This window comes from Tursiops truncatus, chromosome 20 (genome assembly GCF_011762595.2).
Source record: "Tursiops truncatus isolate mTurTru1 chromosome 20, mTurTru1.mat.Y, whole genome shotgun sequence".
NCBI classification, from domain to species: Eukaryota; Metazoa; Chordata; class Mammalia; order Artiodactyla; family Delphinidae; genus Tursiops; species Tursiops truncatus.
Genome location: NC_047053.1, coordinates 20,673,404 through 20,694,897, shown reverse-complemented (window position 1 = coordinate 20,694,897; position 21,494 = coordinate 20,673,404). Strand labels below are relative to the sequence as shown.

General features: G+C 39.4%; 1 protein-coding gene and 1 long non-coding RNA gene across 7 annotated transcripts in view; one reads left to right on the top strand and one right to left on the bottom strand.

Moving 5' to 3' along the window:
• LOC109551717 (uncharacterized) overlaps positions 1–5,990 on the bottom strand; it is a 16,364-nt gene extending 10,374 nt beyond the window's left edge. For 2 of the 6 annotated variants that reach the window (XR_012328677.1, XR_002178411.3), the window contains exons 1-2: positions 5,694–5,989; positions 4,289–4,352 (exon numbers count right to left, since the gene is read on the bottom strand). This is a non-coding gene — a long non-coding RNA (uncharacterized lncRNA). Of the gene's footprint in view, positions 1–4,288; positions 4,353–5,693 lie in introns of all 6 variants that reach the window. The other 4 variants (XR_002178410.3, XR_012328676.1, XR_012328675.1 and 1 more) reach the window with 4 other exon arrangements.
• On the top strand, positions 2,340–21,494 carry SLFN11 (schlafen family member 11). Its single transcript, XM_019945301.3, has 5 exons — positions 2,340–2,864; positions 13,523–14,586; positions 15,506–15,634; positions 18,086–18,809; positions 19,469–21,494. The coding sequence occupies exons 2-5, from the start codon at positions 13,524–13,526 to the stop codon at positions 20,250–20,252; spliced, it is 2,700 nt and encodes an 899-aa protein (XP_019800860.1). The 5' UTR covers positions 2,340–2,864; position 13,523; the 3' UTR covers positions 20,253–21,494.

The following is a 21,494-nucleotide window of genomic DNA, read 5'->3' as shown; positions in this document are numbered from 1 at the left end:
AGCTTTAGGGCAGGGGCCTAAGACTGGAATTTGGAGATCATTTAGGAAACGTTGTATTGACTGTTGAAATGGGTGGAGACTGTGACTGAATTACAGGAAGAACACCCACTCACTACTTACAGTGCTACCCAGGAATGACCAGAACGTCCATCAGACTGAGCTTGGAGGAAGTACCCATGTACTTGTGTGGGTTTCAGAGCCAAATGTGACAAGGTTCAAATACAGCCTCAGGTACCCAAATGTGATCTGGGCAGGTTAACTGCTCTTTCTTACATAAAATGGAAATAATAATATAGCCATGTCTCAGACAGTTGTCATAAAGATTCAATGCTGTGTTCCATGTGCTTGGTACAAAATCCAAGTGTCGACAAACAGTAGCTATTAAACCACCACTAAATTCTCAGTGCCTGGCATGTGATGAAACACTGCTACTTAACCTTTCTGAAGCTTAGTTTCTTCCTAGGTATAAGAGATGTTGGGAAGGGGGAAATTTCCCCCCTACCCCTCGAGTTCTTTTAGCTGAAGATTGACACAAGACAAATTAACAGGAGAAAAAAAATTAATTAGAATGCAGAGAGGTCTCATAGAAATGCCTCCCCAAGCGACCAAAGAAGGCTGTTCATATAACATTTTTAGGCAGAGAAACAATTATTTGTGAAGATTTAACAAAGGGGTTTGTGCTTGGGGTAGCCGACTCAGGAAGGAACAGAGTTTCCTTATTCGGCTTTCTTAGCCTTGAATTCCTTAACTGGTGATAAGGATACTTTCTAATCTCCTGGTATAGAGAGGATACTTTGACACAGGAGATTTCTTTTCTACTTTCTGGGGGAAAACGGGGGGGGGGGTGGTCAGAATGTTTTTTTTAATATCAGTCTTTCCCCCACCACCTGTTTCTCAAGTAGTTTTCACTCAGAATTATCAATATGCCATTGTGGCATATCTTGGGGCAGCCTACTCTGAACCCCAACACAGGGGTACTATGAAATGCTGGCCTAACACTAAATCCTCTGTAAATGGTGGCTCTTAAGACATGCCCTGGAGATTAGATAGTAATAATATATCAGTGTTTATTTCCTGACTTTGATGACTGTCTTGTGGTTATGTAGAATAATGTGTTCAGGGATAATGGGAAATCAGGTTAGTAATTTACTTTCGAATAATTCAAGAAAAAGTTATTTACAACTGTACTTGCAAATTTTCTGCCAGTTTGAAATTGTTTCCAAATAAAAACATTATACAAAAATGTACACTATTAATAATGTACTATTTATAATATAATATGTACTTCTTTGATTTTCATTTCTGATATAAACCAAGATACCTTGTAGAGAGATAAGAGAAAAATGTGAAGAAATGGCAAGAAATCCAATTGTTAATTACTAAAAAACAAAAAGACATCCCCTGGACCCTGCTGAGTTTTTCTCACTGGACACGTCTCAGGTATAACTTTTTTAAAAAATGCTGTGTCTCTGGGACAATTTGTGGGATGTATTGCTTTTGTGCAATCAGATTATTACCTGCTCTGTTTGCCACATGTAGGCAATGTCATGAAGTGATAATGCTCGCCATATTAGAACCAGATTTGGTACAAACTGGATTTGTGTGGCAGTCTGTAATAGTAGTAATTTCTAGGACAATTCACCATGAATAGTGAGCTGAAAGATTGTAACAATGGGAGACAGGAAATATGGGAGTCCAGTAGTTCCCGAACCTGGCTGACCATAGAATCACCTGGGAATCTTAAAAATACAGATTCATTGTTTGCTGCATCGTGTCTGGGGAGAAGCCTGAGAACCTGCTTTTTTTTTTGTTTTTTTCTCTTTTTAAAAAATTTTTAGTTTTTTTTTATTATTATTTATTTATTTATTTTTGGTACGCGGGCCTCTCACTGTTGTGGCCTCTTCCGTTGCGGAGCACAAGCTCCAGCCGCGCAGGCTCAGCGGCCATGGCTCACGGGCCCAGCCGCTTCGCGGCATGTGGGATCTTCCCGGACCGGGGCACGAACCTGTGTCGCCTGCATCGGCAGGCAGACTCTCAACCACTGCGCCACCAGGGAAGCCCTTTAGTTTATTTTTATTTAAAAAAAAAATTTATAATCTGCATTTTTAAAAAGTGTGCTGAAAGGTTCTGATGAGCAGCCAAGACTGGGAACTAATTATTTGGTTGTAGTGTAGAACCTGATAGTTGACGTTTTTTCTTTCCTTACTCATTTTAAAGATGTCTATCTTGATTAAACACATTGCCAGCCACCTCCCGGCAATGAGGAGGCTCTTTTGTTTTTGTGAGCTTGGTTGATTTCATAACTGACCATTTGGGTTGCTGGACTTTCTTTGTGTTTTGTCTTTTTTTTTTTTTTTTTGCAGTACGCGGGCGTCTTACTGCTGCAGCCTCTCCTGCCACAGAGTACAGGCTCCGGACGCGCAGGCTCAGCGGCCATGGCTCACCGGCCCAGCCGCCCCGAGGGAAGAACCCGCGTCCCCTGCATCGGCAGGCGGATTCCCAACCACTGCGCCACCAGAGAAGCCCCTGTGTTTTGTCTGTTTTGGTCACACGGCTTGTGGGATCTTAGTTCCTGACCAGGGATTGAACCCAAGCCCTTGGCAGTGAAAACACTGAGTCCCAACCACTGGAGCGCCAGGGAATTCCCCGTGGGTCACTGTTTTTCGCTTTTTTTTTTTTTTTATTTCTTCCTGTTTTAAATTTCCGCCCTTATGTTTCAAGTTCACCAATAGGGAGCCCGCCAAACTCTAAGCTCCCATCCTCCACCCCAGAGAAAGCGGAACCCCAGGCCAGCATGTTCTCCTTTTCTCTCTACCCACAACCTTGCTGTGTGGCCCCAGGTCTGCTGTGTATTTCCAGATCCTGTAAGTAATAACCCTTTATTTTTTTCAAAGGTTCCTGATGGTTATTGCTGAAGGGTGTCTCGCAGTCATAATAAGAACGAGAAGGGCCAGTCAATTCCCTTTGGTGCACGACACCTTTTCTCAATATTAAAAATTATTGCTGGGCTTCCCTGGTGGCGCAGTGGTTGAGAATCCGCCTGTCGATGCTAGGAGACACAGGTTCGTGCCCCGGTCCGGGAAGATCCCACATGTCGCGGAGAGGCTGGGCCCGTGAGCCATGGCTACTGAACCTGCGCGTCCGGAGCCTGTGCTCTGCAACGGGAGTAGGCCGCAACAGTGAGAGGCCCGCGTACAGCAAAAAAAAAAAAAAAAAAAAAAAAGATTGCTAAGTCTATACTGTAATAATTTTTGCAGTCTATAAGGATGGCTACCCAAAAGAAACCAAAAAAGAGCTCCAGGGGACTGTGATTTGTGTAGGCTGTAGAGGGAAGCTGCAGATCAAAGTAGTAAGTAGAAGAAACTTAATCAAAACAATACTAACAGTATTAGCAGTCAAATCAATAACAGGAAACCCAGCAGCAGTTTCAACAGGATTTAACTGCAACTGTTGGGCTTATAGAGGCTACCAGAAAAATTAAGTGAGAAGGTCAACGAGATGCACTGCTTAATTACCTATCTGACTCTAGCACTGCTTTCTTTTCCTTATTGCATTAAACATTTCTCGAGTAATACAGGCATAATGTACAAAATAACAATTTCTCCTCCCCTTACCATCTTCCTTTCCAATTCTACTCCCCAGGGTGAAATCCTTAATAATAGTTTGATGTGTATCCAAACAGGTTTTTCTGTAGTCTTGTTCTCCAAGAAGTTTAAAGTTTCAAGCCAGAACTAACTCACTTTTCACCTACTTATTAAAAGGACAAATTTCTATTGATAGAAAGGCAATATTCAGCCCCGCCCCCGGCCCTTGAGGCTGGAAAGACAGCCACTAAGAGGCAAATGCCTTCTAATTAGTTTTCTGAGAAACTGAAACCTAAAAGACAGAAGCATGTTTACCTTTGGTTTCAGGAAACCAGGTTTAAAAAGGCAGGGAACATTCTCGTTTCCCTTCTTAAGGAAATAAAAATTTCTTCTGGGCTTGCTTTTGTTAAGCTGCAGACACCCAAACAGGTCAGGACTCAGGTGTTTTCAGCACCCAGACCCTAAGGAATCTTCTAATTCGCTAGGTAGGTAGAGACTGCCTGGAGAGACCTGAGCCATGCCTGTTCAACAGAAAAGATGGGCTGAAAAAACGACCACAGAACCCTAAGATAAAAATCCACCCTGCGGCTAGAGACCCTTCCAGATATATCTACTTTAGGCAAGAGAGGCTGAGGTGGACCTGTTATGCCCACATTTTTCTTAAGTGAAATAGACAGGAGAACTGGCCCTTAGATGGGACTCACCTTCTAGCTGAGGCCAGGGATGCAGGATTCCAGCCAGACAACCTGACAGAGGTCTGAGACAGTGCTGTAGAGAGTTATAAGGTGGACTGATCAACGAACTATCTGGAAACAAACTTTCAGATGGGACAGGGAGGAGCTAGAGTCTTGGTGGGAAGGGGTGACTGTGACAAAGGATTCTTTGTCAGGTACCCAATTGGTTGATCTCTACGGAAAGGGTTTTCTTGTTTTTCATAATGTATACACTTTCATTTTCAGAAAAAAACTTTAAAATATATTGACCCGGAAGCTCTGACCTAGTTGGATTTTCCAGGTTATTTTTTGCAAGTGTGTCAAAAATTCATTTAGTTATTTTGTTTACCAACATTTATTAAAGCACTGGAAAATAACTTGCCCAACTTTATTTTTTATTTATTTATTTTTTTAATAGAAAGTTCTCTAAGTCTTTTTATTATTATTACTGAGATATAACTGACATGTAACACTGTATTACTTTAAGGTATACAGCACAATGATTTGATATATGTATATATTGCAAAGTGATTACTACAAAAAGTTTAGTTAACATCTGTGACCACACATAGTTACATTTTTTTCTTATGATGAGAACTTTTAAGATATACTCTTTTAGCAACTTTCAAATATACAGTAAAGTATTCTTAACTGTAGTCACCATGCTGTGCATTATATCCCAGGACTTATTTATAACTGGAAGTTTGTACCTTTTGACCACCTTAACACATTTCACCCTCCCTTCCCTCACTTCTGGCAACCACCGATCTGTTCTATGAGTTCAGTTTATTGTCATTTTTTAAGATTCCACATATAAGTAAGATCATACAGCATTTGTCTTTCTGACTTATTTTACTTAGCATAATACCCTCAAGGTCCATCCATGTTGTCACAAATGGCAATATTTCCTTCCTTTTATGGTTGAGTAATATTCCATCATATATACACACCACATTTTCTTTATCTACTTATGGACAATTAGGTTGTTTCCACATCTTGGCTATTGTGAATAATTTTTTTTTTATTTTCATTGGAGTATAGTTGCTTTACAATAGTGTATTAGTTTATACTGTACAGCAACTTCCCAACTTTAACAAGTTGCTCCTTCTAATCTTTTTGGAGATAGGGCACGAATGAATGTAAAATTAGGAATAATTCAGCAAGTGGATGGTTGAGAAATTTACCACTCTATAATAGGAAAAAAATCATCTGTGATAATAGATACTTATTTTCCTAGACACAGGCAACACCTACAGATATTCTGGGTATCTTGCAGACATCAACTGCCATACTCATTTTTACAACATAAATATGTTTTTATTACTGCAGCCATAGATGTAAGGTGATTTTTTAGACCCAAATTAAATGAGGACAAACTACTAGAGAGTATACTTACAGCATTGATGTGGGGAAAAGAAATAAGTCAGAGAAGGTCATCTAATCCTGAGCAGGTCATAACTTCTCTGGTTTGAGTCTTCATCTTTGAAATACAAGATAGCATAATGCCTGGGGCAGACAGAGCCAGGTCTGAGGTTGTGGGTCTCCTCTGTCCAGGGTCTGATTGTTTGTTTGTTTGTGGATTCCAATTTTCTCAGCCCCGGGGACTCATAACCCTTCCCCATTCCATTCTTCCCCTTGGGCCCACACGCAGAGGCTCTGCTTCTCAGCCTAGCTTTTCCCAAGCTGCGCGCGCACGCACGCTCAAGAAACCCTTCCGGTTGGGGGCGGGGAAGCAGGAAAAGACAAACCAAAACGCCAGGTGGGGGAGGTGCAGGGCGCAGGCGCAGAGCCGAAGGGCAGAAGTGCTCAAGTGCGAGCAGTGAGCCCGGGAGGGAAGGACTCGTTTGTGCGTGTTGAGCGCGGGAGAGCGGGACTCGGGTTTTTTTGGGATGTGCGTGTGTGTGTGTGTGTGTGTGTGTGTGAGATGTTACCTTAAGACTCTTAGATTATACACTAATATGTGTGTGTGTGTGAGATGTTACCTTAAGACTCTAAGATTATACACTAATATGTATAAAATAAATAACTAATGAGAACCTGCTGTATAGCACAGGGAACTCTACTTAGTGCTCTGTGGAGACCTAAATGAAAAGGAAATGCAAAAAAGACGGGATGTATGTATACATATGGCCGATTCACTTCGCTTTACAGTAGAAACTAACACAACATTGTGAAACAACTATACCCCAAGTAAAAAATAAATTAAAATCCAAGAATTTCGTGAAGAAAAAAGACTCCAAGATTAAAGACTCAGGGGTGTGTGTGTGTGTGTGTGTGTGTGTGTGTGTGATGTTGCCTTAAAACTAAGATTAAAATACCCCCCTGCTACTCTTCTTAAATAATGCTTCTCTAGAGTACTTTGTAAATATATATTATCAAACAAATGTTTGTATTTATTGAGATAATTTTGACTTTCTATTAATGTTCCTATGACTTTTTTATTAATTAATGGTTTTTCTTGTATTGTCTAATCTTGTATTCTGGGCTAAACCCAATTTGGGTCTGTGTGTGTGTGTGTGTGTGTGTGTGTGTGTGTGTGTATTTAATAATAGCAATAATAATAAACTTTAAGTACAAAAAACAAATCTAAAAAACTCTTTTGTTATCCCCAATTTTTGTTACTCCATTACCTCAAATTGACAACTGCTGGCATCTTGCCATAGTTACTTCAAGCTTTTAAAAAATTCAATAAGTAAAATATTGTAGATAAGTTTGAGGTTCTCTTTGCCTTCTATTTCCAGTTTCATTTTTCTCTCCTTTTCTCAGAAGCAACCAACATTCTGAGTTACTGTATATCTTTTACACTATTTTTTTTTTTTGCGGTACGTGAGCCTCTCACTGTTGTGGCCTCTCCCGTTGCGGAGGACAGGCTCCGGACGCGCAGGCTCAGCGGCCATGGCTCACGGGCCCAGCCGCTCCGCGGCATGTGGGATCTTCCCGGACCGGGGCACGAACCCGTGTCCCCTGCAGCGGCAGGCGGACTCTCAACCACTGCGCCACCAGGGAAGCCCTCTTCTACTCTGTTTTTAACACACACTGTTTTACACACACACACATACAGGAATAATATGTAATATTGTTGTGTGCATTTTTAGCTTATTTAAATTGTTTAATGTTATATGTATATTTCTGCAACTTGATTTTTTAACTCTACATTTTGTTTCTGATATCTGTGTCATTGTGTGTGTGTTTTCGTTTATTCTCTTCAAGTGGCTCACAATACTCCTTTCAGCAAATATTACCACGTTTCATTTCCTTATTTCATTATTGATGGACAGTTAGGCTATTTCCAAAATTTGGTGTTACAGACAGTGCTAAAATGACTGTTCTTGTCTCCTTGCACACATTGTTTACCTATTCATCTGTTGAAAAACATCTCGGTTGCTTCCAAATTTTGGTAATCATGAGCAAAGCTACTATAAACATTCATGTGCAGGTTTTTGTGGACGTAGGTATTCAACTCTTTGGGGTAAATACCAAGGAACACTATTGCCAGATCATATGGTAACAATATGTTTAATTTTGTAAGAAGCAACTAAACTGTCTTCCAAAGTGGCTGTACCATTTTTCATTCCCACCAGCAAAGAATGAGAGTTCCTGTTGCTCCACATACTCATCAACTTTTGGTGTTGTAAGTGTTTTGGATTTTAGCCATTTTAATAGGTATGCTGTGGTAGCTCATCGTTGTTTTAATTTGCAATTCCCCAATGACATATGATGTGGACATCTTTTCACATACTCCTTTGCCATCTGTGTATCTTCTTTTTTTTTTTCTTTCTGGCTGTGAGTATGGCTTGCAGGATCTTAGTTCCCCAACCAAGGATCGAACCCAGGCCCATAGCAGTGAAAGCGAGGACTCCTAACCACTGGACGACCAGGGAACTCTCCCATTTGTATATCTTCTTGGTGAGGTGTCTGTTCAGATATTTTACCCATTTAAAAAATTGGGTTGTTTGTTTTATTGATGAGTTTTAAGAGTTCTTTGTATGTTTTGGATACCAATCCTTTATTAGATATATGTTTTAAAGAAATTTTCTCCCAGCCTGTGGCTTACCTTATCATTTTCTTCAGTGTCTTTTGCAGAGCAGAAGTTTATAATTTTAATGAAGTCCAACGTATCAGTTCTTTTCATGAATCATGCTTTTGGAGTTGTATCTAAAAAGTCACTAACTACCAAACCTAAGGTCACCTAGATTGCCTCCTATGTCATCTTCTAGAAGTTTTATGGGTTTGCATTTTACATTTGGGTCTATTATCCATTTGAGTTAATTTTTGTGAAAGGTATAGGTCTGTATCTAGACTCATAGTTCTGCATGTAGATGTCCATTGTTTTCTGCACCATTTGTTGACAGGACTCTCCTTTATCCATTGAATTGCCTTTTCCCCTTTGTCAAAGATCAGTTGAATATATTTGTATGAGGCTATTTCTGGGCTGTCTTATCTGTTCCACTGATCTATTTCATCAACATCACACTGTCTTTATCACTACAACGTTATAGTTAGTCTTGAAGTTGGTTTGGTCAGTCTTCTGACTTTGTTCTTTCAATATTGTGTTGGCTATTCTGGGTCTTTTGCCTTTCCATGTAAACCTTAGAATCAGTTTGTTGATATTCACAAAATAATTGCTGGGATTTTGATTTGAATTGCACTGAGTCTATAGATCAAATTGGGAAGCACTGATTTCTTGACAATATTGAATCTTCTTATCCATGCACATGGGACTATCTCTTCATTTCTTTAGCTCTCCTTTGATTTCCTTCAACAGAGTTTTGTCATTTTCCTCCTTAGAACTTGTATATGTCTTATTAGATTTATACGTAAGTATGTCATTTCTTTTTTTTGTTGTTGTTCTAAAGTAAGTGACATTATGTTTTAAATTTCAAATTCCAGTTGTTCATTGCTGGTATATAAAAAAGCAATTGACTTTCGTATACTAATCATGTATTCTGCAACCTTGCTATAATTGCTAATTAGTTCCAAGCATTTTTTTTTTGGTTTTTTGTGGGGTTTTTTTTTGTTGATTCTTTGGAATTGTCTACAGAGATAATCATGTCATCTGTGAATGCAGACAGCTGTACTTTTCCCTTCCCAATCTGTAAACCTCTTATTTCCTTTTCTTGTCTTAATGCATTAACTAGGACTTCCAGTACTATGTTGAATAAGAGTGGTGAGAGGGGATATGCTTGCCTTGTTCCTGATCTTAGTGGGAAAGTATCTAGTTTCTCACCATTAAGTGTGATGTTAGCTATAGATCTTTTAAATAAATGTTCTTTATCAAGTTGAGGAAGTTTCCCTCTATTCCTAGTTTGCTGAATTTTAGAGTTCTTTATATATTCTAGATTTCGGATATTTGTCAGGTATGTGATTTGCAAATATATTCTCCCAGTCTGTAGCTTGTCTTTTCATTTCCTTAATAGGAGGTTTCGCATGGCAAAAGCTTTAAATTTTTGATGAAGTCCAATTTAATGATTGTTTTTCTTTTACAGATTGTGCTTTGGGTATCCTCTAAGAGCTGTTTATCAAGCCTTAGGTCCTGAAGAGTTTCCCCTATCTAACCCTTTTGTTTGTGCAGAGTTCTTTTTAAATAATAAAAATGCTAGGACCTTGGGATTAACATACACACGCTACTATATATAAAATAGATAATCAACCAGGACCTACTGTATAGCACAGGGAACTCTGCTCAGTATTCTGTAATAAACTATATGGGAAAAGAATCTGAAAAAGAGTGAATATATGTATATGTATAACTGAATCACTTTGCTGTACACCTGAAACTAACACAACATTGTAAATCAACTATACTCCAATAAAATTTAAAATAAATAAATAAATAATAAAGATGCTAGTGGCTTGTCTAAAAAACAAAAACCAAATAAGCAAAAAGCAAAACAAACAAAAAACTCTCCATCTTGTTAATTAATCAAATAATTCCTTTTTAATTTTCCAACTTCCGTCTGCCCTTCCATCTATTATTCCTTTTCTTTTGTGTTCCTTTGCAATCTGGTTCTTTTTCTAAGTTCTTTCAATGTTGATGAGAGTCACTCTGTTTAAATTTTTCTCTTTTACCAATATAGGGATTAGGGCTATGGGTTTTTCTCCACATATCGTTTAAGCCATATCATGGTAATCTGATGGACCCTAAACCATACATCTCCAGCAGTCAGATTCTTTGTGTCTCTCACAGCAGTTTGTGTGCCCACAGTGAGTGCTCATTGAATGTTTCCTGTGCTAAAAAGTTAATAAATGAAATGTTTCGATGGCATGCTTCAGTATATAATCAAGCAAGAGAGAAAAATGACTGTAGGTTGCAACACATCCCTAAGAGTTTTAAGAGCCCTCTCCTCACTATGGTACTGTTGAGTTTTACTGATTTGCTCAATCACTCCCAAATACAAGTGTTTTTTTGACATCAAAAATCTTAGAATCCACTGATCCTTCTTTTTCCCCATTTCTCAGATCCACCTTCTGCCCTGGCCATCTTTGTTTTCCACCCTATCCACCTAAGAATGCATAATCCAAATGTTCAACCACTTTCTTACTAATAATCTAAATTCATATGCCCTACTCGCCTTTAAAAATTTTTTGGAGGCAAAAGTTTTCTTTTTTATGTCATGAATAATTTCAAACTTACAGAAAAATACAGAGAGCAATATAATGAACACCAATATGTCCACCACCCAGTTAATAGATGAAGTCAATTTTAAAACTTATTATGGAAACTTTTCAAATATGCACAAAAATAGAGAGAAGGAGAGAATAGGAGAGTGAATCTCCACTTATCAATCACCCACCTTCAATAATCATTGATCTTTTGCCAATAAGTGGTACCACTAACCACCCAGTTGCCCAAGCCAAAACCCACTTACTAAATTTTAATCCTTTCTCCTGATCTCTATCTGTTCAATACAGAGCCATGTTAATTTTATTTTCTAAATGTCTCTCAGATATACTCACATCTCTTCATTCCCATGGCCCCAACTGTGGCCCAGGCTACCATCATCTCTCACCCGGATTACTGCAAAACCCTCCCTACTGGTTTGCTCCTCTCTAATTAGTTCTCCACCTGTAATTAATAATGTGCCCCCCCTTAATAATTTATCATGCAAAAAAATTAACTTTTTGGGTGTGCAGCTCTATGAGTTTTAACACATGAATAGATTCATATAATTACAACCACAATCAGGAAACAGAACAGTTTCATCACCTCAACAAATTCCTTTGTGTTATCCCTTTGTAGTCACACCCTTCCCTCCCCATAACCCTTGGCAACCATGGATCTGTTCTTCTACATTAATGTGTCTTTTAAAATGTCTAGGGACTTCCCTGGTGGTCCAGTGGTAGAGAATTCACCTTCCAATGCAGGTGACGTGGGTTCGATCCCTGGTCAGGGAACTAAGATCCCACATGCCGCTGGGCAACTAAGCCCGCGCACCGTTACTGAGCTCGCGTGCCTCAGTGAGAGAGCCCACGTGCCAAAAACTACAGAGACCACACACTCTGGACCATGCACGCCATGACCAGAGAGAGAAAACCTGCATGCCACAACTAGAGAGAAGCCCGTGTGCCACAACAAAGAGCCCATGCCACAGCGAAAGGTCCTGCATGCCACAACTAAAGATCCAATGCAGCCAAATAAATAAATAAATAAAATAATAAAATGTCTATGTGTTCATCTCACTCCCTTCCTTAAAATCCTTCTTTGGCTTTCCACTGTTGTAAGCAGCAGTCCTTTTCTAACTTTCAGGTCTCCTCTTTCACCACTTCCCATCTCACATCCTCTGTCACTCTTTTTTTTATAGCTCAGTGTAAACTTTTTTAAAAAATTTATTTTATTGGGGCTTCCCTGGTGGCGCGGTGGTTGGGAGTCCGCCTGCCGATGCAGGGGACGCGGGTTCGTGCCCCGGTCCGGGAAGATCCCACATGCCGCGGAGCGGCTGGGCCCGTGAGCCATGGCCGCTGAGCCTGCGCGTCTGGAGCCTGTGCTCCGCAACGGGAGAGGCCACAACAGTGAGAGGCCCGCGTACAGCCAAAAAAAAAAAAAATTATTGAAGTATAGTTGATTTACAATGTTGTGTTAATTTCTACTGTACAGCAAAGTGATTCAGTTATACATATATATATTCTTTTTCATGTTCTTTTCCATTACAGTTTAGCATAGGATATTGAATATAGTTCCCTGTGCTATACAGTAGGACCTTGTTGTTTATCCATTCTGTATGTAATAGTTTGCATCTACTAATCCCAAACTCCCAGTCCATTCCTTCCCGCCCCTCCCCGGCAACCACAGTTCTGTTCTCTATGTCTGTGAGTTGGTTTCTGTTTTGTAGGTAGGTTCATTTGTGTCATATTTTAGATTCCACATATAAGTGATATCATACGGTATTTGTCCTTCTCTGTCTGACTTCCTTCACTTAGTATGATAATCTCTAGGTCCACCCATGTTGCTGCAAATGGCATTATTTCATTCTGTTTTATGGCTGAGTAGTATTGCATTGAATATATGTACCACATCTTCTTTACCCATTCAACTGTCGATGGACATTTAGGTTGTTTCCATACCTCGGCTATTGTAAATAGTGCTGCAATGAAAATTGGGGTGCACGTATATTTTCAAATTATAGTTTTTTCCCGATATATGCCCAGGAGTGGGATTGCAGGATCACATGGCAACTCTATTTTTAGTTTTTTGAAGAACCTCCATACTGTTCTCCAAAGTGGCTGCACCAATTCACATTCCCACCAACAGTGTATGTCCTCTGTCACTCTTAAGTTCTGGCCAGACTGAACATCTCTCTACCATTCCAATACACTAATCCCTTTGATGATTTCACGCCTTCCTACATACTTTTCACTCTGACTGTAATGCAATAACTCCTCCTAACCTCAGATTCCTTCACATGGCTAATTCAGATCTTAGTTTAAATGCCCTTTCCTCCAGGAGTGCTTCCCTGTTCATATTAGGTTGATTGTTGCTGTTTGGTGCTTCCTTTCAGGGTATGTATCACACATTACTGCAATTACTCTATTCAATGTTCCTGTCCAGACTGTAAGCTCTGAGAGTCAGGGCTATGCTTATTTTTTATTTACCACTTAATTTCCAGCCCCCAGCACTTAGCAAGAACTCAATAAATATTTTTTAATAAATTAATAAATGCACTTTTGTATACTATGCAATCTACTTCTTCATCAACATGATATGTATTTTAATGGTTTCAATTGCAGAATGAACATGGAGGAACATAATTCATCTTTGGTGGTAGAATCATCTTACCCAGACTTGGTCATCAATGTAGGAAAAGTAACTCTTGGTGAAAGAAACAGAAAGAAGCTGCAGAAAATTCAGAGAGAACAAGAGAAGGCAAAAGTCATAAAAGCTGCATGTGCTTTATTAAACTCAGGAGGAGGAGTGATTCAGCTGGAAATGACAAACAACGATGAGCATCCTGTGGAGATGGGACAGGATTTAGAAGAGTCTTTGAGAACACTTATTCTGTCTTCAAATTTGCAGGATTTCTTCAAGACTAAGCAACAAGGGAGGTGTTACTACATTTTTGTTAAGTCTTGGAGCAGTGACACTTTCCCTGAAGACAGTTCCTTTAAGCCCCGCATTTGCAGCCTGAATTCTTCGTTATACCGTAGATCCGGCACTTCTGTGCATCTCATGAATTCAAGAGAGGCATTCAAGTTCCTGAAAACCAAGAAAATAAATGCAAAAGTCTTGGGGAAAGAACCTTTTGGTAAAGTTGTCAAGGTTATAACTCAAGACCTCCATAACTCGGATCCTACTTACCTAGTTTTCCAAAAAGACCAGCTTGAATATGGTGAAATCATGCCTTTTCCCGAGTCTGAATTCATAGAGTTTAAGCAGTTCTCTACAAAACGCATTCTAGAATATGTGAAAAACATAATTCCAGTGTACATCACTGCATTTGCAAACACTGAAGGAGGCTATCTTTGTATTGGAGTCGATGATAGGAGTAAGAAAGTTCTGGGATGTGCTAAAGAAAAGGTTGACCGTGATTCTTTGAAAAAGAAAATAGAAAACACAATATACAAATTACCTTGTGTCCATTTTTGCCAGTCTCAATGCCAGATAGATTTCACAGTCAAAATCTTGGATGTGTTAGCTGGGGGAGAGCTATATGGCTATGCTTGTGTGATCGGAGTGAAGCCATTCTGTGGTGCACTTTTCTCAGAAACTCCCTGTTCCTGGATGGTGAAGGACAAGCATATTTGCAAACTGACAACTCAGGAATGGGTAGGCATGGTGATGGACACAGATCCAGGTAAGATGGAGAAAACTACCTCCCTGTCCTTTCTACCTCTTTGGAACCTGTATATTAAACAGGTTTCCCTCTGTTTCCTATGACTTTGAACTTCCCCCACACACTAAATTCTGTGTTTTTTGAATCTTCAAGTATCCTACTTTCCATACATGAGAAAATGTTGTTGGGTGATGAGAAGCCCAAATAAAGTATCTTATAAAAGGCAATTTCCTACATCAGATGAAAAGAAAATTGTCTGGGGATGATTGCCTTGCAGTGGTGTATTGGAACTGGCTCTTACTGGCTCGAGAGCCATTTGTTAACTTTTCAGGAATGTTTTGAGCCAGTTGTTAAACAGTCATTACTAAAAATTAAGTTTTATAAACTTACAGTTCAATAAATTGTATTTAAAACAAATTTAATAAATACAAAACCTAATGATTTACTACATTTTAAGATTATCTGTATGCGTGAGGTTATTTACATCTACTGTATCTATATGATGGAAATACTATAAAATGGTGTATTACGGTGCATGTCTTCCCAACTCTGCATTTAGTGACATCATATTGGTAGCTTAAAATTTTCCATGGTGGGAATATTTACACCACAAATATATGCATAGATAGGTGTACTAAAAGAATGTGCTATGTACCATAAAAGAAATTCAAACAAAACGATATCCAGAAACAGAGGGTGAAGACATATTGAATGGGAAACACATTCAAACTTCCGAATAACATCTCTTTTATGATGGATTTGGCAACTTTCATATGCAATGAAGGCACTTGTCCATAAAGGGTGAATGGGGTGTTATCTTGCCATTATGTCTCAAGTCATACCTAGACAGTCTATAATACACCCACTCATAAGGTCTTTTTCAGTGGTGAAGAGATGAACTAACATGTCAGAATAACATGAATTTCCCTTCTTTGTTAAGATTTTACATGGTTGTGCAAAGACTTTGAATCTCAGCTGAGTCTGTCTAGCGGGCCTCCTCTTAGCAGACCAGTGTACTCCAAGAAAGGCCTGGAACATAAGAAGGATCTCCAGCAACTCTTATTTCCAGGTAGTAACTATGGTTTGCCTACTTGACACCAGCCAGTTTCTATGTTAGGATAAGGGGAGATAAACTGTTATGTTTTATATCAAGGTGGAGCACAAAACAAATAAAATGAAGATCAATTACAACATCCATGAACATGTTTTGGGTTTAGGAGAAACAGTCGTGTAAAAGCGCGAAATCACGTTTCAGAACCAAGGACAGTGCCTGTCCTCTGCTCTCATCCTTTGCTCCCACCATGATATGCTTTAGCTATGAGTCCATTGTTGTCCTCTTTCTACACTTCTGGAGAGGAAGAACCACTTGATCAACTCTATGAAGTAAATCAATGGCTTATCTGGCACTAGAATCTGATGCATAAACGTCCTATATATGTGTAAATATCTATTGAGGACCATTAAGTTAATAAATAATGACTGCTCAATTTAAGATTTTATTTTTCACCTTACCTAATTGAGGTCTTTGCATTCGCTTGCATATCAAATTTATATTTTAAAAACTGTCCACAATAAACAGTATTAGATCCAAGAGTAAACATAAACATTGGTAATTACTCTCTAAACTCAGTAAACTCTGTTTTAGTAGAGCTTATTATCATGGAATAAATTATATCTAAAAACAAAATACTGGGCTTTATCCTCATAGAGTGATAACCTATTATTCTGGTATAAAAAAATCAATTTTCCAGGAATTGTACCAAACATTTGAGGAATAAACACTTCCAACACTATTTAAACTTTTCCAGAGCCATAGAAAAAGAATGAAAATTCCCAGGTTATTTTTAAAATGGGAGTAACAGTATTTGCAATACTTGACAGAGATAGCATAAAAAAGAAAAATTCAGACTAATCTTACTTGTGAATGAAGACGCAAAGACAGAACTCCAAGAACGAAAGGATGGATAAACATTAAGAGAGTTATTACTATAATCCATCATTTGTATACATTTATGCAGAAAAAATTTTATGATTGTCTTCTAATATACTGAAATGGTTTTGAAAAACATTAATATACATTTTGATTTTTAAAAGATTCCATAAAATATGAACCCATAGGGCTTCCCTGGTGGCGCAGCGGTTGAGAGTCCGCCTGCCGATTCAGGGAATATGGGTTCGTGCCCTGGTCCGGGAGGATCCCACATGCCGCGGAGCGGCTGGGCCCGTGAGCCATGGCCGCTGAGCCTGTGCGTCCGGAGCCTGTGCTCCGCAATGGGAAAGGCCACAACAGTGAGAGGCTCGCGTACCGCAAAAAAAAAAAACAAACAAAAAAAACCAACCCATAGATACTTTTCTTTAAAGATTTTTAAATTACTTTTTTAACATTTTTTTATTCAAAGTCACAAAAATTATAATCATCCTCATCAGTTCACTCAGTCCCATGTAATTAATTTTTTTAACTTGATCTTTTGTTAGCACTTTTATGAATTCATCAGTTTTCCATTAGAGTTCTGAAAATGCTTATTCATTCAGTTCAGCAGTATAGTCAATTACCAGAGACCTGTACTTGTCAGAGTCTTATCTATGAATTCCTTGAAGATGAAAACCTTTTATAGTAACATTTTTGCAAAAGCATCAGAGTACACCCAGAACTGTCTGTAAATGACAAAAGACTTAAAAATGACCACAGCTAATTATTTGATGAAAGTTCATAATAATGCAATTGACAAGGAAATTTAGTTATTTCTGAGATATATATTTTAAAGTAATAACTAGAATTATGCCTTATAACATTATAATAGAACATATAAGATTTTTAGGAATTTCATGTAATGTCTGAAACATTTATATTAACATATTTCTCTTGTAGACTCTTGTGATAGATGCATTATTACATAGATCTGTAAGTGAGTGATGCTTAAGGAGAGTTATCTCAGAGACTAATCTTAGGATCTCCCAGTGGAGGGCTGCACAGAGGTCCCTCCTAGTAAAGTTTTCATAGCTCCATCTTCTCCACAGATATTTAATGAGCACCTTCTTCCTGGGAGGGCTGATCCTACCTCCATCAATGGGGACTGTTAAGGGACACTTTGAGATTCAGGTGCTTTAAGAGTAGGAAGGGAAAGAGAACTAACATTTCTCAAGCAGCTACAATGAGCAGATACCTTTATGCTATTTCATTTATTCCTCACCATAAGAGATGTGCTATTTTTGTACATGTGGATTTTTGTTTGTTTTACAGATGAGGGAACAGAGTCTTAGAGAGGCTAAGGAATTTTCCAAGGTCATAAACGTAATAAGCACATAGGCTTAGATGAAGTGTGTCAGACTTTTCAAGGCTTCTTTTCCTTCACTGTAATATAATAATATTGGCAAAAGAATGTATACAAAAATAAGTAACATCATAATTAATAAAATTAATTATAATTAAGTGTAAGTATAGTAATTTTGATTAATTACAATTAATCATTAAAATAAATGTGATTTTTGCCACTAAATTTATAATTCTTTCCATATCTAGTGCTACCAGGACGTCTGCAATGTACTCCCAAATCCCTCTGGAAGGAGCTGTGTTCACAGAATGAAGGTTTGGAGGAATTAATAAATATGCAAATATATCCATTCTCCCAGGGAATTTTAATCCTTTCTAGAAGCTGGGCTGTGGACCTGAACTTGAAAGAGAAGCAAGCAGTCATCTGTGACGCTCTGCTGATAGCATGGAACAGTCCCCCCATTCTCTACACCATTCTCAGGGAGCAGGATGCCGATGAGCAGTCCTATTGCACCAGCACCGCCTTCACTCTGAAGCAGAAGCTGGTGAACTTGGGGGGCTACTCTGGAAATGTGTGTGTCATTACCAAGGTCCTCCACCTGAGTCCTGAGAGCAATGCGGAGTCCTCAGAGGGTGCAGCATCCCTGATTGATTACCCCAGGTCCTATTACATTGCAAACACTCAGCAAATGGAAGCTTTGTTGCAGTCCCTTGTGATTGTCTTGCTTGCCTTCAGATCTTTCTTGAGTGACCAGCTTGGCTGTGAGGTTTTAAATCTGCTCACAGCCAAGCAGTATGAGATCTTCTCAAAAAACCTCCGCAAGAACAAAGAGTTGTTTATCCATGGCTTACCTGGCTCAGGGAAGACAATCATGGCCATGAAGATCATGGAGAAGATCAGGAATATGTTTCACTGTGAGGCAAATGAAATTCTCTACATTTGTGAGAACGAGCCTCTGAGGAAATTTATCAGGTAAGCAGTTGGATCTTCTTTTTTTTTTTTGGCCGTGCCCCATGGCTTATGGGGATTGAACCCAGGGCCACGGCAGAGAAAGCACCCAGTCCTAACCACTGGGCGGCCAGGGAAGTCCCAAGCAGTTAGATCTTATTGTCAGCAAATGAGGTTCAGTCTAAATTCCCTCCAAATCACCTTGTTCCTTTTTAAAATTATTATTATTTTCAATTTTTTTCCAATTAATTTATTTTTGGCTGCACTGGGTCTTCATTGCTGCACACAGACTTTCTCTAGTTGCGGCCAGTGGGGGCTACTCTTCGTTGAGGTGCTCGGGCTTCTCCTTGCTGTGGCTTCTCTTGTTGCGGCGCTCAGCCTCTAGGGTGCCCAGGCTTCAGTAGTTGCAGCGCGCGGCTTAGTAGTTGTGGCGCACGGGCTTAGTTGCTCTGTGGTATGTGGGAATCTTCCTGGACCAGGGATCGAACCCATGTCCCCTGTATTGGCAGGTGGATTCTCAACCACTGCGCCACCAGGGAAGTCCGTGAATCACCTTGTTCCTTGAGAGTAAGATGGTAAAATGATCTGTGACAACAGTATCGTGTTCATAGGAGTATGATAGAGTAATTTTCCTCCTTTATTGACTCAGAGAAAACCTGAATGTGTCTTTTTAATTTTTACAGTGACAAAAAAATCTGCCAGGCAGTGACCCGGAAAAGCTTCATGAAAAATGACTTTAAAAAGATTCAACACATCATCATCGATGAAGCTCAGAATTTCCGCAGTGAAGATGGGGACTGGTATGGCAAAGCGAAAACAATCACTCAGAGAGACAGGGATTGCCCAGGAATTCTCTGGATCTTTCTAGACTACTTTCAGACCAACCACGTGGAGTGCAGCGGCCTCCCTGCTCTCTCAGCCCAGTTTCCAAGGGAAGAGCTCACCAGAGTGGTCCGCAACGCATATCAAATAACCGAATACTTACAACGTGTATTGCAGGAGGTCAGAAAAAATCCTCCACCTAACATCCCCCTTGGGTCCCTGCAGATGCTTCTTGAAGCTGAATGGGCTCAGGTTGTTGAGGGAACCTTAAATATTGAGGAAAACTTGCCTCTGAATAAAATAGCGACATATGTGGCAGACACTTGCAAGCTTCTCTTTGAAAGGGGCTATTCTCCCAAGGACATTGCTGTGCTTGTTAGCACCGCAAGAGATGTGGAGCGTTACAAGACGGAGCTCTTGAGAGCAATGAGGAAGATAAAGGTAGTGCACTTCACCAATGCGAGTAACATGTCAGGTGATTATATTGTGTTGGACAGTGTCCGAAGATTCTCTGGCCTGGAAAGGAACATCGTGTTTGGGATCCATCCAAAGACAGTTGAGCCAGCTATCTTATACAACATTCTTGTCTGTCTGGCATCCAGAGCAAATCAACAGCTACATATTCTGTGGCACCGTGACGTTTAGGAAGAATTCCAAACCAAAACAAGTTGAAGCGATTACTATGTAAATGTCCATAGGTGACAATCCGCTTGGTATTGGGAGAAACTTCTCTTTTCTGTTCATAGGTCAGCTAGAGATTTGGGCAGAGCTGACACACAGAATTTGGAACTTTCCCTCTCTGGCTCTCTCCTTTCAGGGATTCCTCCCCTACCTCCTTTCAGCAGCTATTATTGTCCCAAACTCTGTCCCCAATTCTTCCACCCAGAATAATAGTGGTTTTCTGAAGGAGATTTAACCACCCTGCACAGCACAGACTATGACCCACCCTGCGGTTAAAAACCATAAAAACAATATACTCATCCTGTGGCCATTCTTTCTTCTAAGTCTGGACCTCCACAGTGCAATTTTTTGTTTTTTAAAATTTGTCCAAGGTTTATATTTATCTGCAGAAGGTGGCCTGGTAGAAACTACCTTGGCCATACCAGAAGCAGAATTTTTGGTTCCTGAATTCTTGACATTTCTCTTTGCTATATTGATCCAGGACTTGGGAGATTCCCAAGATAATTCAAACTGTGACCAAGTGGGCCTTAATAATTTTGACAGAACAGAGAGCACTGATAAAATTATTTACTCCTTTAAAACTGTAATCTCCATTTTTTTTTTTGCCCTCAGAATAACCCAGATCAAGCTTTAATTGTGATAGTAAGCATTAATTGTCACTTTACTGAGAAATTGTAGGCCATTAGAAAACAAAAATAAAGCTGTTTTCTCTGGCTTTCAGTGAGAGATAGCATTAGAAACCAAAATCTGGTTCTAAAGATACACATAGGCCATTAAGTAAACAGAGCTAGGAAAGATACAGCCTTTACAGATCAACTTCTCAACTCAGCTCTACGTATTGTTCTATAACATATCAACTTAAATTTTAAGTCAAGTACATTCTTGAACTGTATTTTTCCCCTTTACTTTTATATTTTGTTGGGCTACTGTTATGGACTGAATGTTTGTGTCCCCCTGAAATTCATAGGTTAAAGCCCTAACGTTTAGTGTGGCTGTTTTTGTAGATTTGTAAGGAAGTAGTTACAGCTAAATGAAGTCATAGGATGGGGTCTTGATCTCATAGGATTAGAGTCCTTATGAGAAGAGACACCCAAGAGCTCTCTCTGTCCCTCTCCCTGTGCACACATAAACAAAAGGTCATGTGAGCACAGAGAGAGATGGCGGCTACCTCCAAGCCAAGAGAAGAAGCCTCAGAATGAAACTAAT

What these genes read in the sequence shown, in the direction of transcription:
- SLFN11 (XM_019945301.3), top strand. Translation starts at nt 13,524, where the DNA reads ATGAACATGGAGGAACATAATTCATCTTTGGTGGTAGAATCATCTTAC. An exon ending in GGTGATGGACACAGATCCAG is followed by an intron (nt 14,587 to 15,505) that starts GTAAGATGGAGA and finishes TTCTTTGTTAAG; the next exon opens with ATTTTACATGGTTGTGCAAA. An exon ending in CCTCTGAGGAAATTTATCAG is followed by an intron (nt 18,810 to 19,468) that starts GTAAGCAGTTGG and finishes TAATTTTTACAG; the next exon opens with TGACAAAAAAATCTGCCAGG.